The 18,268-nt window shown below is 50.4% G+C and overlaps 4 protein-coding genes across 4 annotated transcripts; 3 read left to right on the top strand and 1 right to left on the bottom strand.

The window, feature by feature from the left end:
• Window positions 1-1,435: 1,435 nt before the first annotated feature.
• On the bottom strand, window positions 1,436-7,787 carry COCSUDRAFT_23890 (threonine dehydratase I). Its single transcript, XM_005647046.1, has 12 exons — window positions 7,153-7,787; window positions 6,911-7,000; window positions 6,522-6,605; window positions 5,933-6,064; window positions 5,509-5,634; window positions 4,972-5,203; window positions 4,526-4,617; window positions 3,790-3,969; window positions 3,057-3,256; window positions 2,686-2,821; window positions 2,059-2,231; window positions 1,436-1,748 (listed from the first exon to the last, which is right to left on the bottom strand). The coding sequence occupies exons 1-12, from the start codon at window positions 7,738-7,740 to the stop codon at window positions 1,571-1,573; spliced, it is 2,211 nt and encodes a 736-aa protein (XP_005647103.1). The 5' UTR covers window positions 7,741-7,787; the 3' UTR covers window positions 1,436-1,570.
• Window positions 7,788-7,950: 163 nt separating this feature from the next.
• COCSUDRAFT_53581 (DUF21-domain-containing protein) lies at window positions 7,951-12,251 on the top strand (the record flags this gene model as incomplete). Its single annotated transcript, XM_005647045.1, has 10 exons — window positions 7,951-8,500; window positions 8,627-8,683; window positions 8,835-8,897; window positions 9,062-9,140; window positions 9,326-9,477; window positions 9,745-9,903; window positions 10,332-10,432; window positions 10,754-10,965; window positions 11,735-11,799; window positions 12,150-12,251. The coding sequence occupies exons 1-10, from the start codon at window positions 8,312-8,314 to the stop codon at window positions 12,249-12,251; spliced, it is 1,179 nt and encodes a 392-aa protein (XP_005647102.1). The 5' UTR covers window positions 7,951-8,311.
• An 880-nt stretch (window positions 12,252-13,131) lies between these two features.
• COCSUDRAFT_33316 (hypothetical protein) lies at window positions 13,132-13,822 on the top strand. The gene has a single exon (XM_005647044.1). It carries the CDS (start codon window positions 13,176-13,178, stop codon window positions 13,407-13,409), a length of 234 nt encoding a protein of 77 aa, XP_005647101.1. The 5' UTR covers window positions 13,132-13,175; the 3' UTR covers window positions 13,410-13,822.
• A 762-nt stretch (window positions 13,823-14,584) lies between these two features.
• Window positions 14,585-17,999, top strand: COCSUDRAFT_83702 (hypothetical protein; the record flags this gene model as incomplete). The annotated part of the gene is made up of 8 exons (XM_005647417.1): window positions 14,585-14,792; window positions 14,931-14,982; window positions 15,119-15,277; window positions 15,690-15,813; window positions 16,253-16,401; window positions 16,857-16,989; window positions 17,276-17,423; window positions 17,914-17,999. 8 exons carry the CDS (start codon window positions 14,585-14,587, stop codon window positions 17,997-17,999), a joined length of 1,059 nt encoding a protein of 352 aa, XP_005647474.1.
• Window positions 18,000-18,268: the final 269 nt, after the last annotated feature.

Raw genomic sequence — 18,268 nt, 5'->3', positions numbered from 1 at the left:
TCTGCACCTCCAAGTTCCGTGCTTCCCTGGCTGCACTTGTGTCAGAAGCCCTTTCAAGCTGAAATCCGCTCCTAGCATAAGCCTCGCTTTCTCTCAAACATTTCCGGAGTTGTTTATTAGTTGGTGCTATCAACGTGGCAATCCGAAGGACGTCCACTGCTTCTGCTGCACGCTGAAGTTGCAGCAAAGCTACCCCCGTCCTGTAGTACGCCTTTACGTTGCCAGGATGCATCAGGAGGGCCTGATTACAACATCGATTGCCATCAGGAGGGTATTCACATATTTACATATTTACCGAGCAAAATTCAATTGCTTTTCGAGCAAGCGGATTATTCTGATCACGATGCCCAGAACTTTACTCTGACTACATTTCCTCTAGGAGGACGGGCTCTACCTGCTCTGCATCCTGCAAGGAATGCTTCCATTGACCTAGTCTTGCGCATGCAGCGCTTCTGTTGCTCAACATTGTACTTGTAAGCTGGAGATTGCCACCAATTTTTGCACAAGCCTGCAGGGCTTCTGAGTAAGCTACGACCGCAGAATCCCACTCTTCTCTCAAATAACATTGTTTTCCCCTGGCAGCCACACATTAACCTTCAGCTACCACTCGCAAAGATGATTTGCTTTACAGCAAAAAGAACCCTCCTGACCTGATTATGAGGTCCTCAAATCCAGCATGCTCTACTGTCCCTCCAGACTGATTGCACATGTCACATGAAACCCCTGTAATTCTTTCTTTTTTAGGCTGTACTCCTGTCTACATTCCTTTTCATTCGCTGTAACGCTGACCCTCTTGAAGAGAGAGGAAGCAACGCCTCGGCTAGAGATTGAGCGTAGCTGCTGGGGTTCAAAGCTCGTTCGTGGTATTTGGATTTGCGATCTCTCAGAAAGTCTGCGGTCTTCCATTGGGAACCCCACATGAGAAAGCTCCAGGGCGAGAAACATCGTTTCAGTGTCGTTGACCTTCTGTGTTGACATCAGGTCTGTCAAGTAAGTGTGCACTAGTCCTTGAGGTGTTAATAACACCGTGTTATCCTTCACCTCCAATAGAACTAGGAGTGAAACGCAATACTCTGTCGGAATACTCTTGGTAAGCGAGTCATGGCTAGTCACCATGCAAAGGTGGCCCGAATGTAAATGATCTTGATTATCGCCTTTTCAGTGTCTTCACATCTGGAAATGTCTGTCCTAGAAAGTAATGGAACGGTTTCGATCGCGATAATGCACCTTTTGCGACCCGCCTAGTAGAGATGTCACATGGTGACAAAGTACGCTCGCGGCTCAGAGCCCTCAGCTTAGCTATTCAGATTTGCATAGGGCTTACAGATGGTTTGTCATTGAAAAATTCAGAGACCAAATCCCCAAAATTTTATTGCCCTGGGTCACAATTTGTCAATCAATCAATTTGTGAGACCAGGTGTGCTTGCGCAGTGACAGCTGTTAACAGTTTACAACCAATGTTTTATCTTACACAATGAGTAAATCAGGACCACCAAATAATCAGCAACTGCAAAAGCAGGCTCTGGCTTGCAGAATTCCCTTGTCAGCAGACCCATAAATGAAGGTCTTCTCATGATATGAACATCATGAACACCTGGCGGGCCTTGCCGCTGAGCTCCTCAAAGGTGAAGTCTGCAGCGAGCTGCTCCTGTGCTACTGCAAAGGCCTCCTCCTGGTGCGGCTGGACTTGAATCCCCACAAGCAGCTTAGTCGACCGATTGCCTGCATGGACACCGTGTGCGACATTACTCCTCGGCAACCTTTTCATGCTTGTCTCACCATATAAAGCATGTATAAGGTGGATTTCCACCAAAGAAATCACCAAACCTCTCAAATAAGGAAGGTTTTCTAATATACAGAAAGGCACGTACGCCATTACATGCCGGCAATGAGCTGCAGGGAGATACATTCTTTGAGAACCTGCCAATTTATATGGCATGTCCCAAATGCCTCACCCCATCGAAAAGTGCATAGCAGATGGCGCCTCATGGATCTTACTGCCGGGCAAGCTTCCATTCAGGAAGGCTTCACAGGGGGAGAATGATTAACATCGAGCACTCGCCTGTCTTGCGGTAGTGGAAGAGGGTGAGCAGGAAATCTGGGGAGACGGCTGAGAGGAACTTGCGGAGGGCGCCGGGGCGCTCGGGAAAGTCGACCTGGAAGATGCGCTCGTGCGGAAGCTCCCCCATGAAGCTTCGCGCGCGGCCGCCCACCAGGTGCCGCAGGTGGACCTGATTTGGCAGACTCCACATCAAGCTCCATGATAACGTGATTTTCGTTCTTCATTCCTACCACCTTGCTTATTACGTCTCCAACCCGCTTATCCTACCAGAATGCAAGGTGAACACCTGCAAAATGCAATGAGAGAGAGGCAAGGTTCCACTACGCACATCGTTGAAAGTAGCCAAGTTTGAGAACCACCATCAAACACACGCAGAAGGTCTGGTGCAAGCCTCAATGGCCTGCTTGCAGGCCATGCAACCTTTGCACAGATAGCCTCAACAACAGCAATTGTGGAGCTGGCGGCTCAGAATTATAGCAAAGCAATGTGTGCAAGATTTTGCATGTCTGTTTGCACTCATAGAGCCTTGTATTGTGCAGCGCAGACACAAGCTTTACACCCGAAGCTCAGGGCCTGCAATATAGATTACTACATCTTTTCCCTTGCACAGATTGAACAGTCACCTGCGCTGCCTCGATGCTGGAGATGTCTAGGGTGGGGTTCCCTGCCGCATTCAGCCGGTCCACGACATCAGTCACCTCGGACGGCGACCGGATGCCCAGGCCCCACAGAATGTGCGCCTCCGACCCCGCCGAAAACCTGCGCCAGTTCAATTTCCTACATTTGGGAAATGCTTCACATGCTTTCTTTGCTTTACAGAACTCGTGCTGAGAACACCCATCGGTCAGAGACAATGGCAGCTATTGTGCTAACACAGCTTTAGAAACACTCCCCTGTACTAGAACCCCACTGAGATTGGGATAGCAACCTTGAAAAGTCTCTGAAAGACGCCAAACCAAGACATGCAAATAGCAGAATGCAGAGGCGGTCACACCTGTATTTGAACTCGGTTATCTGCAGGCTGGCGTCGTTTATGGCGATGTCCAGGAACGCCGCGAAACTGCCGTGGCGCTCGGGGATGGTGGTCGCCAGCATGGCTTCGCGCAGGCCGCCTATGTCCGCCAGCTCGGTTACCAACCGCAGCCGGTCAAAGTTCATGTTTGCGCCGCTTGTCACTGCCACCGCAGTGACTCCCTGCACCCACAAAAATTCTTAAAACACGGTAATAAAAATAAAATAGTAATTCAAAATATAATACTTCGAAGGCAGGGACACCGCATGACGCCACCTTCCTGCTTTGGGCATCCGAAACTCCTTGCCCAGATATCAGCAGGTGCTCCCCTGTGAATTGTATGGAACAGAAAGAACACGCCAGGGTTAAAAGCCCCAAAGAAACATGATCCCCTTCTTTCACTACACTAGTTGACTCCCACCACGCCTTCCGGAGGAAGGCCCTGTTTCAGACCTGACTTTACTTGAGAACTGAACTTCCACCGGGTACTTGCACACAAAGACCTGGAAATTTGACAAAAAGAAGGCAACGCGAACCTACCCGACCAAGACCCGCAGTTTAGCGGAGTAGCGGGAGAGGCAGGCCATAGCCGGCGACGGCCGCGGCCGGCGCGAGCCCATAGGGGTTCGACCTAGCAACCCTGGGAATTTACGATAAAGACAAATCACGCCATGTCTTTTGCGAGAGGCAAGATTGTTTGGCCAGAAAACCGGACCTTGAGGCCGTGGCGGGAGAGGTAGGCTTTGGCGCCGGCGACGGCCACAGCTCCGGCGGGTTCGAGGATGGAGCGGGTCTCGTTGAAGACGTCCTTGATGGCTGCGCTGATGGCGCTGTTGTCCACCAGCACCACGCCGTCCACAAGCTCCCGGCACAGTCGGAAAGTCTCCATGCCCACCTGATCCGGCAATAAGCGATGACTAAGCATGACTGATCATGCAGAAAAATGACTAAGCTGCCGCATGATCCCGGCATGGTTAGCTCCCGGTCGGCAACATCATGACTCATCCTGGATTGATCAGGACAAGATGACTAATTATGTGGACATGACCTGGTCCTGGCACAGCCGAATGCCTCCATGCCCACCTAATCAGGATCCTCGAAGTATGATGAGTCGCCCTGGCACCTAATACTAATGCTGCACATTGACGCCCATGATGAAGATGAGAGTGTACTCTCCTGTGGTGCTTCCAAAACCTCAGTCCAGGCAGAGCATTCCTGGCATTACAACTGGCTGCTTGGAATTGCATGCAGATGAGCAAGGCGAACACGCGCAGACAATTGCAGCCCCGTTGGCAATGCATGTAGTGCACCATGGCAATGCAACTCATGCAGAGCATTCCATTTGCATAATGTCCCTCAACAGGAGCTAATATCCCGCATGGCAATGTAGAATCTGCCACTGCATTAGACTTTTTGGATGATTCATTCTTGAGTAGATTGAGATCCCTCACCTCTTTGACGGCCACGCCGTCTGCAAATGCGTCGACCTTGGACAGGGTGACTCGCCTGCCGGCCGCCAGAGACAATGCCATTGCATTGGCGCCTGTAATAATCACAAAAAAAAGTGATTGGCTATTGTCTGGGTCCATATGTGTGCCAGCCTAGGGCGTGGTCTTGAACGCATTGCCATTGTACATTGCACAGGTCATCAGTATGTTGAACCAATCCACCAAGATGTGCTTGAATGCATGCGGTGACATGGCATCAACAGACGACATGTGCAATGAACAAGCATCAGGGTCACCCAGCACAAAAATTTGTCAGATGCCCGAGACCCCTGGATTCTAAATTACCACACAAAGGCATCCATATCCATCGCATGTATCATCTTGGCCAGCACAACATCCGAATCACTCAAATTAATCAAAAGTGTTCAGAAAAGCCGAGGGAGACACACCTGTCGGCTCAACACCGATGATCTTCACACCCGGCCGCAGCGCCTTGACATATGCAGCGATACCGGCGATGAGGCCGCCGCCGCCAATGGCGACAAAGATCGCATGCAGGCCGTCCAGGTCAGCGCTGCTGAGCTGGCGCAGCACCTCCGTGCCGATCGTGCCCTGCCCGGCAATGGTGTAGGGGTCGTCGTAGGGGGCCACGAAAACTAAACCTTCCTCAGCCGCCTTTGCCTGCGCGCATGCATGCGTTCCCGCACCAAATCAGGCACAATTGTGTCTCATGCATTCAAGCACACTGTAGCGTTCCTGACCTATACTGGGACATCACCTCTCTGGGTGTCCTTGAAAAATGCGCAATACATTTCTGATCACACAACTTCGGCTTCCTGCTCATGTCCAGCACTTCAGCGTCTGTGACCTCTTCAGATCAGCCTCAAAACTGCAGTAAGCTTGACAGAAAAACAGGCCGACGTGCAGTACCACTCCGGGCATGTGCCACAGGTTTGGATGCATCGGTAAATGTGACAGATGGATACCTGTGCATGGCTCTGTGTCTCTGTGTATGACTCGCCCACCATTTCCACGGTCGCCCCTAGCCGCCTCACCGCGTCAACCTTGATACCCGGCGTCGTGACTGGCATGCAGATGGTGGCCTTGCACCCCTGCATGCACAAAGGCAGCGCCTAAATTCTGAGGGCCAGTTCATCAAACAGAACTAAAGAGATCTAAGGAGCCCTCTTATTCTAGAGGCCAGTTCAGTCAAACAAAAATACAGAATCTCCCATCTGCCACACAAGCACCTTTGCAAAGTTTATGAAGATGTAAGCAGATTGTGCAGCAGCGACACGGCAAGGTCACACAAGTCCGCACTGGCAGTCTGGTCTAATTTTAGGCTCCCCAAAATTAGAAAGAAAGTGAGCAGCGCCCTTAGAGAGGTAGGTACTTGTGCGAGTTTCCCACCAGTCTTGCGGCTGCCAGGGCCACTCCCTGTGCGTGGTTGCCGGCTGACGAGGCGATGACTCCTCTTTGCCGCTGCTCCGGTGTCAGGCTGGCCATCTTGTTGTAGGCGCCCCTCAGCTTGAAGGAGAACACCTGATGGGAAAACTTGACTCTGTCAGCACAGCTCATTTCCAGAAGAAGAAGATCCATCAAGGCCAGCAAATGGAAACAATGTAACCTGGAAGGGTAATTGCATTTATTTGGACCCCAAAAGAGATGGCAGTATCAAGTCTGCAGAACGACAGAATGCATGACAAAAGGCGCCGTGCAGCAAAAGGGATGTCAGCTGTGCTCAGTATTTGAGCCATGACTCACTCTGCAACAGCTGAGAACAACAGCAGATGTGCAGCATGTCAGCCAGGTTCAGTATCTCAGCCATGGACTCAGTCTGCAGAGCTGAGGATGTAGACCACCAACAGAATGCGCACAGGTGCCCTACTGTGCTAGATTTTTTTGTGTGCACAGTCGCCTTGCATGGCACCACTCCGTAAAAGCCAGCCTGCACCGTGTGAAATGGATGGGAGAACAAGAGGGGAATGCTGGACAGTACCGGCTGCAAGTCCTCCCTTTTGAGGAAGAGCCTGTTGTCCAGGGACAGGCTGAGGCCGGCAGCCAGCTCCAAGGGGGTCTCCACCTGTCATCCACAGTTCAGATGTGTGCAGATCAAGAAATGCACACAGAAACGGCACTTCAGTAGCTGCTGGCCACACACTCGTTGCATGCAAAAGAAGCCACTCTGTGGATGAAGGAAAAGACAAGCCTGTCCACAAACGCCTAAAGTTGAATATAGACAGATGTGACTACCGCTCTGCAAGATCCGTGTTGTGCATGCATCTCATGCACCTTCCACACACCCTTCCGGCCTCAGCGATTGCGGATACAGGCTCAAGCTAACATTGCTGGCTTTACTGTAGGCACAAGTGTAGGACTAAAGCGCACCGCCACATCGTAGACCCGGGCTGTCAGGATTTCTCTGAGGTACCCCCCCGGCTGGAAGCGCCACTGCATCTGCTGGCATCCTTCCGATGTCTGCATGCAATTGATACATGCTTCACCAACTCGTTCCTCAGTTCTGGGGCGGCATGCATGTGAGCAAGAGAAAACTTGGTCGGCAAGTATGTCTCCTGATTTTGGATATCCAGTCAGATTCAGGAGACATGGCTGTTAGGGAGGGCACCAACCTGGCACGTCGGCTCGCTGCAGCCTGTACACCTGAACACATCAGCTGGATGGCAGCTGCCGCCTCTGTCTAAGCTGCTCAGGACTCCAGGCTCCATCATCAAGTCCTCTGGCGCTCGCACTAGCTGGGTGAAGGCTTGGCTCCCATTCACCCCATGATCGTGCACCCCGCTTCCATTCCCACTGGAGGACGCTGTGCTCACAGCGCCGTTGCTGTCTGGCTGGAGTCGTCTGACGCTGTCCTGGTCAGCTGTGCTGGGCACATCTGCCAGTTCTGACGTTGCTTCTGAGGACGATGGAGCCGTCGCCGAGACAACTTGCAGCCTTCTTCGAGCAGCGGACAACCCACAGGAAGATACTGCCCTGCTGGGAGCTGTGCAGGCGGTGCATGCGCAGTCTGCATCCCTCACACCTGCCTGGCTACCAGTGGTGCAGAGGCGGAGCCCAGATCTGTGCCGAATGGGTCTGCAGGTTAGATGGAGCTTGCTACGAACATTGTTTCCCAAGAATGACGATCTCAAGGGCGCTTTCAGCTCAACACTTTGCACCACTGAGCTCAAGTTCGGCCTCTGATCCATGCTACGCTGCATAGCAGCCTTTAGAATATGTTCCTTCAAATTCAATCCAACAATCACCCATCAGAATTAAATTTGCTTAGCGAAACGAGGACTGCTTCAGGTGGTTTCTGCCGACATCCAAAACCCTGTTAAGGGGGCCACGTGGCGTGAACGTGCATGCGAAACCCTTTCACCTTCTGCATGGGCAAAGAGCGCCTCTTTGGTGTGCCCCTTTGTAAAACGAAAGATTCCCATTATTAGGACTCTAACATTGCGGCGTATATGAAGAGTTGTTTGATCTTGCGCCAGCGCTTAGAGTTAGTGCAAGGGAGAAAGGCTTGGTGGCAGCACGTGTCAATGTGGTCCCTCAGCATCTCCCATTTTTCGCACACTGTGTTGTCGAGCAAGGGTTGAGAACATACATTTTGTTACGGAGACACATCCTGTCGTGAAGTCCACCACCGCTCTGGTCTTTCGTATCATTCCTACAGAGTCCAAGCAAGGCTAGCTAGACAGCATTTTGCACCCCACCTATAACATAGTATTCTAGACTGGCGCACGCTTGCTCATACCAAAAAGAAGATCCAAAATACTGCCGGGAATCATGAGGCTGCTCATGGCAGTGTTTTCGGGCCTGGCTGCAAATGATACTGGGCACCATCACCATCACCCAGTACTGACGGACGAGCAGTGGTTCATGTACATCTCCATCGTAGTCGGACTGGTCTTGCTGGCAGGATTGATGAGCGGTCTCACGCTGGGATTAATGAGCATGGACGTTCTGGACATGGAGGTGACTGCTTTGACCAAATTACCACGTCCCAGCCCTGCTTCACCGTGCCCACACTGTAATGAAAGGGACGGACGTGCCATATTTCTAAGGAAGGGACGATGAAGCTGGGTACTGCTCTGCGAACAGGTCCTGCGCAGGAGTGGATCTCCTCAGGAGAAGGCCTGGGCGAAGCGTATTGAGCCGGTACAGATGCCTTTCACCATCCTATGCTAGCGTCTGGTAACCGAGAACTGCCAGCTGTGCACCAGAGGCATTTGAAGAGGACGAGCAGGCGAGATAAGCAGCATTTGCACATCAATTGATTATTATAATTGTAAAATTGTGCTTTGCACAGGTTTTAAGGCGCCCCCACTTCCTCCTGGTCACGCTAGTGCTGTGCAATGCTGCAGCCACAGAGGTGAGTCCAAGCATGCCATACATGGAGCTTCACAGCCTTTACTGACCCCTGTAGAACCCTCCTGTCCCCATGTTGACCATATCATTGCCATTCAATCTCCTGCATTCTATGTCAGTGTGCTTAGTTACTCACGAGGGCATACATGCGTTCACCCCTGCATTCAGGCGCTGCCAATCTTCTTGGATCGCTTGGCTGACCCTATTACTGCCGTACTCATATCCATTACTGTGGTGCTTATCTTCGGTGAGTGGACTGCCCCTCTCGCTCGTATATGAATAGAAACTCAATGCTGCAGGTCTTCTGCTGCTTGTGCCACTAAAGGCACTTGCGCTGCTGCTGCATGCTTTCAAAGGGCGGGCGAGGATAAAGTCGTGTCGCTCCTCTGCAATAAGAGTGGACTTGGGATGATGTGCTTGCCTTTGGTGCAGGTGAAATTATCCCGCAGGCCATCTGCTCCCGTTACGGGCTCCAGGTGGGCGCTTACTCAGCCTGGTTCGTGCGCGGGCTGATGATGTCATGCGCGGTCATTGCGTGGCCCATCTCCAAGATCCTGGACCACCTTCTGGGCCCTGAGCAGACGGTGAGTCATCCGCTTATGTCATCTTTTTATCATTGCAGCCCACCTGCACATTGTGTGATGCTTGTCAATGGCCAACAATGTTGTCAGTAAGTGGGCTTGGATTGGGTAATTGGCTCAGGGAGTATCTCATACAGGCTGGCTTGTGGGGCTTCATGAAGTTGATCAAGACTTTTTACACAATGTTTAGAATGATGCCATGGAGCAGCTTCACATCATAGTATTTTGTTTTATTATGGAAGATTTGAAATGGGTGCGTGATGGCGGCAGGCTCTGTTCCGGCGCTCCGAGCTGAAGGCAATGGTGGACATTCACGGGGTGGATTACGGGTTGGGAGGGGATTTGAGCGAGGATGAGATCACCGTAATACGGGGGGCGCTTGACCTGTCCAACAAGACTGCCGTCACCTGCATGACGCCCCTTGAAAAGGTGTAAACCCGGGTAACTCCTTACACTGTAAGTTTTGTCAACCCTCTGATATGATGACCGACGGCCCCTGGTGGTAGGGAACTGAACTCTCAGCTTTGAAGTCACACGTGGCTCTGGAAGATATTGTTGCAGCCTGTACTATGCTTGCAATTTGGTGGAAGCTGTATGTGTTGCTGCATCTGCTTGCCATTATTATTATTATTATTATTATTATTATTATTATTATTATTATTATTATTATTATTACTACTACTTTACACGCTTTTCCTGCCAAAAAACAAGGTATGTCCTGCAGACAAGCTGCAGTCAAAGGCTGCCATTATCCTACCCATTGTTGGACTCGTGAAAGTCAAGCAAGGCTTGTATGCCACCCATCCTGACACTTTAATAAATGACAAAGATCAAGCGAGTTCCTGCTTTTTGCCCAGGTGTACATGCTGAGCGCTGACATGCTGCTAAATGAGGCGGCGCTGCTATCCATTCTGGAGTCTGGCCACAGCCGCATACCAGTGCACAAGCCCGGGAACAGGTTTGTTGATGTCTTGTCATCTCAAATAATATTTGCTCATAATGCACGTCCTTCTTGCCACTCCTTCGATGGTTGCTGCCTTTTTTAAAGACGCAGACATCCAGCTATCCTGACCCTTATCATTCTTTTCAAGTCTCACCTACGTGTCTGCTCATTACATTCTGAGTGTTTCTGTTGCTTCATGCAATTCCCCTCCGGCACCATTCCCCATTGTCAGTGCCAGCAGGGGTTACTCGATGAAACAGTTGTATTTAGTATCCCCCTGACCAGCCTAGATTGTGTCTGTTCTGACCTGCTCAGTGGGGTTTTGCGCGGCTGCAGGAAGGAGCTGATCGGCATCATCCTGGTCAAGGAGCTGATACTAGTGGACAAGGAGGCCAGCACGCGCGTGGGCGAACTCAAAATGCGATCAGCGCCGCAGCTGCGCGCCGACACGAGACTATATGACATGCTGCGGCTGTTTGAGACCGGGCGCTGCCACATGGCCGTGCTCGTGCAGCCGCCCGCGCAATCCACCCCACGGCCCAGCACCGGTGGGTACACCGTTTGTCTCGCTGCCTGTTCTGGCCGTGTCAGTACTGCCTGTTCTGGCCGTCTCACCACTGCCATTACTGCCTGTTCCCTCCATACTGCCTTTTGGTTTGTTGGGCGCTGTTCTGTCTGCTGGCTATGTTCATTTTCTTGTTGCTTGCAAAATCCACCCCGCCGGCCAGCACTGGTGTGTTTGCCTCGTCGCCTGTTCTGGCAGTGTCACTGTTGCCCTGTTCTGATTCCTTGCCTTCTTCTCGGTCACTGCCATGTGAGCACTGTCGCCTGTTCTGGTTACAGTGCTGAAAGGCCAAACAAATTGCCTCTGTCGCTACTTTCGGTGCCACATTGCTGACTGTTATGTGTAGGGTCCGCTCAATGGTCCATGAGTTATCACTACACTAATAAGAATGTCTGCTACCTGATATGACGGCACACAGCCCCAGGGCATTGCAAAATTTCATATTGAAAGAGTGATAGATTGCCTAGAAATCCTACATTAGAGTATGTCCTGCAGGCTCAAAACCGCCACTGTCGCCGGCCACACCGGAGGGCGCCGATGAGGCATCTAATCCACCCAGCGCTGAGGTGTGCTCTGAAAGTTCAAAATTAAGTTCAGAATACAGGATTCAGAGTGAGACCGTTCTGGTCAGCATGTGTGTGCAAGAAGGACAGTTGCTCATGTGAGCTTGTCATGCATGCTCATGACTAATGACATGATGCTGGCATCATTGGTGCAGAACTCTGTAAGAGCGGGGGATCAGAAGTGGCCAGTACATCATGCCGAGCCGCTGGGGATCATCACTATCGAGGATGTCATCGAGGAGCTGCTACAACAGGTACATGCCCCTTTTCTCAAGGGGATTGGCCCTGCACCTAAACTTACTGGCTCATTGGAATGGTTCTGCACTGTGAGGAAGCAGCTTGACCCACCGTCCTCTACGGCGCGTCTGGCGCTTCCATGATCTTCTCAATCGTCTATGTGCTGTCCGTCTATAGCCATAATGATGACTTGCGAATGCAGGTTCAGGTTTACCAGCTCCTTCAAGGACTTACCTTAGTATTTCTGAGTCTTGTAATCAGAGAGGAACATATTGTGAAAATGGAAAAACCCATGCAAACGGGGTCTGCTTTTGCTATTAGAAGGCTGGAAGGGCAAGTGAAGGACGCCTTTGTGTGGTACTTGCAGGAGATTGTGGATGAGACGGATAGGTATATAGACAACCTGCGGTTGCAGAGAGTGAACGCCGCGCTACTGACGAGCAGCCTGCCCAAACACCTGCGCAAGTGAGTGCCAGCCCTTGCAATATCATGTTTACTATGCTGCACTGCTCGTGCCCTTGTCAGTACCTGCCCATCATCATGCCCACTGCATCCCAGAATCCTTGATTACCTGCTAGGGAAGGCGCATGTAAATATTGCAAACTTGTGATGAATGGCATTGGTTGATATGATGTCATGGAATCTTTGCAGGTTGGCGAGGCAGCAGATTACCAGAATTGGGGCATTGGCACACTTACGGGGGAATAACCAGATTACCAGATCGCACCCTCCCACATACGCCCCGGTGAGTGGGACTGCCCTATTTTAAACTCTGTCTTTTGGATCCCCTATTTGCTATATGAGCCCCCATCTATCAAGAATCAACAGCCATCGAGACCAGACTCTTGTTTGTACATATTGAGTCAGTCTTCATATCAGCCAAGCAGACTATTTTTTCTGCATTCCTGCCTTGAATGGCATGCATTGGACTGCCCTACCCAGAGGCAACTGGCTGCCTCAAGGTCCAGTAATGTGAACATGCCAGAGGTGACTCGCATGGGTACATGCATTTCACATTACACTCGAGGCAGCCCTTTCCCATATTGAGCAATTACACTGCCTTTCATGTCTCGTGGTCTGAGTGTTCCGTGTTCTGTCTGACTTTCATTACTTTTGCAAGGGTGAGTGTTGAGCCTTGGGCCTTGTGTGTGCAGCCGCGGGCAAACATGGAGCAACAACCAAGTGATGACTACGAGAGTGACATTCACATCTCCCTGCTGCCGCCGGGCAGGCGATAACAGACAGCTTCCTGCAGCTTCCTGCAGCTTCAATCCCGCTACCCTTCATGGACTTGGACAGTCTCTGTTCTGACGGCTGTGCCTGGCACTCTGTACCGCAAGTACCAGTGCTCTGAAATAGAAAGACTGTTTTGCTGTTTTGAGGGCTGGCCAGAATGTTCTGGGCAAATGACGTATTCTTGGCAGATTCCGCGGATCCTGGGCAGTACAGATGGGCCCATTGCAAATTGGCAGCTTGCGTGGACTCAATTATGCAGACACCTATTCAGGACTGGTTTTCGGTACTGCTGTTTTCAATAGGACCCTGGAGATTTCGGGACAACATAAACTTGGATCTCTGGAGATTCTGGGCTGAATATGATTTGTTTGCACGAGTGATTAGCAAATGAAGAGCCATTTATCGGACTACAAAGCCCCACTGAGAGGCTCCCCTGAATTTGGCTGAGCCAACTTTGCTCCTGCTGACTCTATAGAAACCTTTGCACGATATGATATTTTCACTGAAAATTATGTTCACCAGGACTGGAAGGTGCCATTGCCCTTCATTTGCGCCTGGCATGCAGCTCTGGGGCATATGCTTGTAGGGACCCCGGCCATTGCCTTGAGCTGGCAGGTGTTTTGAAGCCTTGCTGTAGGAAACTCCAAGGCTTGAAGTCAAGCTTAGCTGAACGTCCACAGATGAAGCACGCTTGCTTTGTAGCACAAATCACACGGGAAACCTCAAGTAGGTAGATATTGCAATTGCATTTGCCTTTGAATCAGCTAGTAGTGTAGCCTTGTGCCTGTAAATCTGCAATGATGGTCCATCATGTACCATGATGGTCCCGGAGCACACGCATACATCTAGACGCTCTTGAGACACAAAGTGTTCTGCATCTAGGCAGCCTCATGAATGTCACTGTGCAACTACAATGTCAGGGAGGAGTTCCAAAGGTGGACTAGACACATTGCTCCCAGGTGTTTGGAACTTGCAGGAAGGGTTGCAATAGTCAAGGACAGAGCATGCCTTGGCATGTGGAGGCACGTGCTTCGTTCAGTATTCGAGATAGCCTCAAACCAAATCAGGGGATAAAGAAGCAATCCAGAAGCAGCAATGTAGACAATAAACCTCTTTGAGCTATTCTGACAAGGGAAGGCCTCTGTTGGCAGGACTCTCGGGCCTTCGGACATCCCGAATGCTAAAGGACGGATTTACAGGATCGCAACGCACGAGTGGGTCCGCAGAGCACAGATTGACATTGATAACAGAATCAAGCAATACTTACGGCGAGAGCCCTCTACCAGAGCCGCAACTGGGGTGATCCTGAGCCTGTACTAGAAACGTGAGTGGAAAGACACCTCCAGTCAGCATTAGCCAGTGAGCATTGGGAATGTCACCCGGCTCTTTACAAGTTGTTCAAGTGTTATTCTAATATTATCACCATATCCATGTCCTCACGGCGACTTTTCGTGCAATATGGGCACAACGTAAGAGGGGCATGGCTGGTGCAGCCAGGAGCAGGCTGGAGAGCTGGAAGAAACTGGCTCTATCGTAGCACAGGGCAGGTCTGCTTTGGACGTCGACATGCGGCCGCCAACGTCAGATTCGGGCGCAGCAGAGCAGCAGCAGCATTTGCTTGACAAGGAACCCTCGCCGCGCCATCAGGACAGGACTGCACGCTTCCGGGCTATACTGGAGGAAGGCCATGCAGCAGCAGGGATCACCATTACGATTGCCCTGACCCTGGGACTCCTCCTGGGATTCACCCTTCCCACAGACAAGGAAATCCCAGGTGCACATGCTTGCTCACACTGCCATCTCAAAGCCTGCCAAGACCTGCTTGCTGTCAATACTTTTCCCCTTGGGATCCTAGCATTGGTTTTTTTTTCAATACATGCAGGTAACCTGACATTTCTTTGTGTCCCTGCAGCCGGCTACTCACGCCTATCGAGTGTCTTTGGGTGGACATACTTTGCATGCTGGTGAGGTTTCCTAATCCCCACTGCAATTCCTGGACTGCTGCAGGGCAGAAGTAGTCGATTGTGAGCCTCAATTCTCCAGACCAAATCAAAATCGTCTATTTGAATGAGATTTCGCTGTGGTGGCATGTGCTTGCAGGTGGGTTGGCTGGTATCCGCAGCTGATCCAGAACTTCCTGGGGAAGACTGTTGTGGGAATCTCCTTTGACTTCTCCATCTACAACTTCATCGGCTTTGTCTGCTACTCCACCTTCAACTGCGCACTGTTCTTCAGCCCTGCCATCCGCAAAGAGTACAGGTGCGGAATTTGCTGCTTGAGAGCTCCGAATACATGCTGCTGTTAGAGTCACAAGCATCATTTGTATCTCATCATTTTTTGGCAGCCAGAATGCTGAGAATGCTGAGCTGCAATTCTTGCAAAAGAATTGTATCATTTGTATCTTGCAAGAAAACCCCCTGATACTGTGATAGTAGCATGCATGCTGCCTTGGACTTCCAAAGCTTGAAAAAACCAAGTCATCATGTGCGGGCCCCTTGTGCATGGACTGCTTGCTCACCCTTATGGTGATTTACGGTATTTTGGTTTTTTTTTATTAGTGTGAATATATATATATATATATATATATTTTAAGTCTCTGTAATGTCGACCTGGGCCCAGACAAGATGTCCCAGAGTCAATTGCGCTGACAAGGCAGGGCCTGCTGACATAGGAGCTGGCACGGGGGATATGACAGCGATGTACGTGCGAATGACGTGGCATTCTCGCTGCATTGCAATCTCATGACCGTGCTGGGCCTCACCCAAATCATCATGTATGAGAGGGGAGGCCAAAAGGTGGGCCCCTTGTTGACATGGCGCTTGATGAGAGTACTTGACTCACCGGCACATGCTATAGTTTGCATGCAATTGTGGGGAAGGACGGTATTTAAACTGCCAACTGTGTAACGGAATGCAGACACATCAGGAATTTGTGATATGAAGATGGGCAGAGGACTGCCTACAAGATTAGAGAGCCTCAAGTGGCTCCCAACAGGTCTCTAAAATGTTAATAATGATATAATCGCGGTTTCTGTGGTTCACCATTACTGATGCAGGTTGCTGGAATTATATAAATATTGTATTGTCTCTTAGTGGGTGTGAAGCGGTCAGCTGGATGAGCTGAAAAGGCCCAGAATTCCCACTCTGCGTGGTGCATGTCACTGTTCAAGTTTTTAACTTTCAAATCACAAATATTTGAAATTCGAATGTTGATATTGAAGGTGATATTTCGCAGGTTTCGCGCGTGTGTTGGATAGCGTGCTCAGTGGTGGGCCTCTTGTGCGCTGCTTACTTGGCCGCCACAATTTTTGGCGTGCCCCATTTCTCAGCGCTCGGCTTCCTGTACCTTCTCGGCTACGTGAAGCTGGCTGCCACCATTGTCAAGTAGGTCCCCTCATCATTAGCTCAGCTCAAATCATATCTGCAATCCACATGGCCTTGTTTATCTGCAGTTGCAGTTGTGAACTCACCTGGAGTGCTAACGCAGTGCAAAATTTGCAAGAGGCCTGCATTCCCACGTACTCTTTTCTGAGGACTTGTCTTTCATTGCTTGGAACTACGTAAGATGGACAGCTGGCTTGGCTGGTCGGCAAGCTCCCTTCAGTCTTGACTGCTGGTTTTAAGCACAGTCTGGTATCAAATCATTGGATTGACATGCCACTGGTGGAGAAAGTGCCAAGACAGGGAAGGCTGGAGAGGAATTGTTGAGAGGTTGCTGCAACGCACCTAGCCCTGAGGGCTGGAACAAGCATGTGATAATGATAGCGATAATACTTAAATTGAGCACATGAGCTCCAGATTCAATGCGTATGTCTAAGGGAAGTTGTGTGCGTTTGCAGGTATCTGCCACAGATGTGGCTGAATCACAAGCGGAGGTCCACTGACGGCTGGAACATTTCCAACGCCCTCACTGACATGTCTGGCGGCTTCTTCTCCCTCGCACAGCAGTTCCTGGATGCATATGCCCTGCAGGTGCTCAGGCTTTCCCATGCTTTTTTTCTCTTTTTTGCTGTTCTCTATCTTTCCCATGACACCAATCCTCAACGCCCAAGGAGGAATTGGACGCATGTCAACAGTCCTCGTAGATCCAGATTCAGCATGCATGGTATGGTATATTTGTATTAGGGTTTCTGTCGCCAGCAGATATTCTGGCGTGGTCATGACTGACAGCTACAGCATTTTTATAGAAGTCATCTGTGAGATCGACTGCCAGTGATGCTGAAAGTGGGAGTGACACGTTCCAGTATTGGCTGTGCAGGACATCACGATAGTGACAGGAGACATCGTGAAGTTTGCGCTCGGCATTGTCAGCATCTTGTACTGCCTCATTCTGGCGGGGCAGCATTACTTCATGTACCGGACACCTGCCGAGAAGCTGGGGCGGATTGAGGAGGGTGAATCCGGAGGTGAGTCTGAGCTCGTCAAATCCCTCCTGTTTCTCTTGGTGATTCAGTATGCCATCAGCCATGGAGATTCAGTGCAAGACTCTGGTGTCTGAGTCACTTTCCATGGGCCACTCAAAGGTGGTCTAGAGGATTGTGATCTGAACAAGAAGATTTAGATGTCAAAGGAAGGGAATCCGAAATTTTAATAGATTTTCAATAGCTCCTTAGATGGCCTAGGCAGTTCAAGAGAGAATGCCAGACATGAAGGCAGTGCAGTTATAGTTTAATGCATGCAAGCAAGTTACTCCTGCTTTCTCTGCTGCCTGCCCCGGCTGGCAGGGGGCAGTATTGTTTATTGAGCACCGTGTTCAAGGTTGATGGGGTCTTGCTTGGATCTTGCGAGTCCAACAAGAAACGGACTTTTGATAGCCGTCAAATATAGCCTGTCTGCAGATGCCTCGCCTCTGGCAGGAGCATTGTGTATTAATGATTAATTTCTGCATGTCAACAGGCAGCGAGGAGGGACCTCTGCTCAGTGGACAGCAGCCCGGCGGACTGAGAAGGGATGGGCAATTGAGCGCACAGGTGGTCCTGTGATTGAGGGCTGAAAATCATTTGGCTGGCAGCCAAAATGCACCAATGAATCTACACATATTGAGTAAATGCTCATTGGAACGCCTGTACCAAGGTTGAAAATTCTGCTATTATAGTAATTCCCTCATTTCTGCGATCTATGCATAAAAGCACTGCTGGACGGCAAGGTTTCATTTTATGTGCTATCATTCTTATGTTGCTGTGTCATGCTGTGTTTTGGAGCAGCACAGCCTAGAAAATCGGTGAAATTCGATTAGAAATTCGATTTGTCT

The sequence above is a fragment of the Coccomyxa subellipsoidea genome (assembly GCF_000258705.1).
Source record: "Coccomyxa subellipsoidea C-169, whole genome shotgun sequence".
Taxonomy (NCBI): Eukaryota; Viridiplantae; Chlorophyta; class Trebouxiophyceae; family Coccomyxaceae; genus Coccomyxa; species Coccomyxa subellipsoidea.
The sequence above is the reverse complement of the archived record's forward strand: the minus strand, read 5'-3'. Positions and strand labels throughout refer to the sequence as shown.